Raw genomic sequence first — 2,667 nt, 5'->3', positions numbered from 1 at the left:
CTCCTGGAGCTGATGCTTTTCTTGGCAAGGTTAGAACCAGAAACCTGACCTGGGAGGAGGGGAGGAGCATGCCTGATTGAGGATTCACCTGTACCTCTCAGAACGTGTGAGATCTGTGTCCAGGTGCTGTCGGGTCAGAAGGTGTGGGCAGCAGCTCCTTCTAGAGCAGTCTACCATGATATATATATATATTCCTAAGTCTTTTCCAGCTGTTCTGGCCCAATGAAGAGCCCATTATGGATTCCACAGATGGGCACTGCCATGAGGGATGATATTCCATGGTCTTCATCGTGCACCTGTCCTAAGACAGCTCCACATGGGAGTTACAGCCTGTTGGACCTGGTCCAGGTCGAAAATGGCGTCGGCGGCGGCTGTGTTCCGGCTCTCTGGGCTGCTAGGTCGGTCCGGGGCACAGCTGGGGCGGTCCATGTCGAGCGGCGCCCACGGCGAGGAGGGCTCAGCTCGCATGTGGAAGGCCCTCACCTACTTCGTAGCGCTCCCTGGCGTGGGAGTGAGCATGCTGAACGTCTTCCTGAAGTCGCATCACGGAGAGCACGAGAGACCTGAGTTCATCGCCTACCCCCATCTCCGCATCAGGTCCAAGCCCTTTCCCTGGGGAGATGGTAATCATACTCTATTCCATAACTCTCACGTGAATCCACTTCCAACCGGCTATGAAGATGAATAAACAGAACCTGGACCAGCACCCAGGGGGGACCACAGGACTGGTTTGGACCATGACTCTGCACACGGACCAGAAAAGTATATGGGACCTTAAGCTCACCTTCCTTACTTTGATGACCAGTATACTGATCCTCCATCCTTTTGCTTATGGCAGGAGATGGCTTAAATAAATAACTTAGATTGGTCAAAAAAAAAAAAAAAAAAAAGCCTGTTGGATACATCTTCAAGACACATAGGCCACAGAGAAAGTAATTTGAGCTTTGCTTGATGGATATTGCCCAATGTAACAGCCCCCAGTACTTAGGTTTCCATAGTGAAATGAGAATTTCATGTCTGGGATAAGAAATCAAATGAGTCTTCTTTAAATTCACTCCAAGACAAGTTTTCAGCATTACAGACATGAATCAGCTGAACAGCAGGCTTGTTACATGCCAGCTGTGTGTGCTGGGTGACCAGATGTCCATCTAGCATACAGATATCCTTTCATGAATACACTCTAAAGACCAACATTCATGCCCTAGTAACTGTTCTACAGATCTTGAAAAAAGGCATCCAAAGGGGTTGCTGTTTGTTTGAGAATTGCAAATTCAGTGAGGAATACTGGAAAGTCTGAAATGAACATGAGTCCGGGGGACAGGATAGTCTTGACCTCTCATGATGGGAGGAACAAGAAAGAAAACCACGTAAAATCTCACCCAACACAGATTTAATAAAGTGAAAAAAATGAAAATACAACATTTACAAAATCAACGTATCCTTGAACTTCTGAGATTGACATAGTAGTGGCTGAAGGAAGCTCAGGAGACCATGTTTTCAGACGTGTGACATTTTCTAGATTGGAGAAGCTTTCGCTAACTCCCCCTCAGACTAAAGAGGACGCCATCCACAGAGTAATACGATGGCAAACCATTTATTTCAAAAAGGTCTGTGATGGGGAAGCATTGTCTGAGTGGATGGCCAGTTCCTAGGGCACAAAGTAAACAGTGAAAGGTCTCTGGGGTCAGCATTCTCTGATGACCTGCAACAGGGGACAGGTTTCAAATGGTCCAACCTGCTGAGGGCACAAAGGTGTTTAGGCCAGAAAGGACCACAGTGAAAAATAGAAAGGCTCCCCTAAAACCCAGTAGGTCATAATCCAGGAAACCGATAGGCGATTGCCAAATAGCCATGCAGGCATTAATGCTCTTGGAAGGCGCCCTGTAAGCTGTGTGCCAGGCTGGGGCATTCTCCATCAGTTCGGCCTCCCGATAGAAACTGTAGGCTTCAGCGTCACTGAGCTTGGCATATGGCAGCCCCAGGAGTGTGTGCCTGTGGTTGAAGACAGGAGGATGTATTGAGAAAAGAATAATGTGGAAAAAAGTTAAATGCTTCTAGCAAGACCACGCCCATCAGTTATGAGGTCCATGTCTGGCTCTCCTGCTGAATAGTTTTTTGGCCTGAATGACGCTGGGGGAACTTGAAATCCAGCTCGTGCCAGCAAAGTGCCGGGAGCAGTAGAAATGAGGACACACATGCAAGTCTCAGCTTGATGTGAAAATACGACTTTGTGTCTCATTCTGCCAACTTAGTTATTATGGACTGAATGCTTCTTTCTCCCCAAATCGATTTATTGAAGCCCTGACCTCCAGTGAGGCTGTATTAGGAGATGGATCTTGGAAGGAAATAATTTATGAGGCTATAAGTGTGGGGCTCTGACCCTATAGAATAAGTGTCCTTATTAGAAAAGACACCAAACAGCTCTCTCTCTCTCTCTCTCTCTCTCTCTCTCTCTCTCTCTTTCTCCATGTTCACTGAGGTGACCAGGCAGCCAGGGAGAGAGTCCCCACCAGAACCAAATTTGCCAACACTTTGATCTAGGACTTCGGCCTCCAGACTGTGAGAAAATGAATGTCTGTCATTTAAGCCACCCATCTATGGTATTTCATGATGGTAGCAAGGTAATTGGCCACCCTGGAAAATGCTGGAAAGCTCCTAACTTGAGGT

The 2,667-nt window shown here is 47.2% G+C and overlaps 1 protein-coding gene across 1 annotated transcript; it reads left to right on the top strand.

The window, feature by feature from the left end:
• Positions 1-341: 341 nt before the first annotated feature.
• Positions 342-890, top strand: LOC112934250 (cytochrome c oxidase subunit 6A1, mitochondrial). The gene has a single exon (XM_026017656.2). The coding sequence runs from the start codon at positions 356-358 to the stop codon at positions 686-688; it is 333 nt and encodes a 110-aa protein (XP_025873441.1). The 5' UTR covers positions 342-355; the 3' UTR covers positions 689-890.
• The last annotated feature ends 1,777 nt before the right edge of the window (positions 891-2,667 follow it).

Source organism: Vulpes vulpes, chromosome 3, assembly GCF_048418805.1.
Source record: "Vulpes vulpes isolate BD-2025 chromosome 3, VulVul3, whole genome shotgun sequence".
NCBI classification, from domain to species: Eukaryota; Metazoa; Chordata; class Mammalia; order Carnivora; family Canidae; genus Vulpes; species Vulpes vulpes.
Note: the sequence above shows the minus strand (reverse complement) of the source record. Positions and strands in the feature narration are given on the sequence as shown.

Coding starts and splice junctions, on each gene's coding strand:
- LOC112934250 (XM_026017656.2), top strand. CDS start 356: ATGGCGTCGGCGGCGGCTGTGTTCCGGCTCTCTGGGCTGCTAGGTCGG.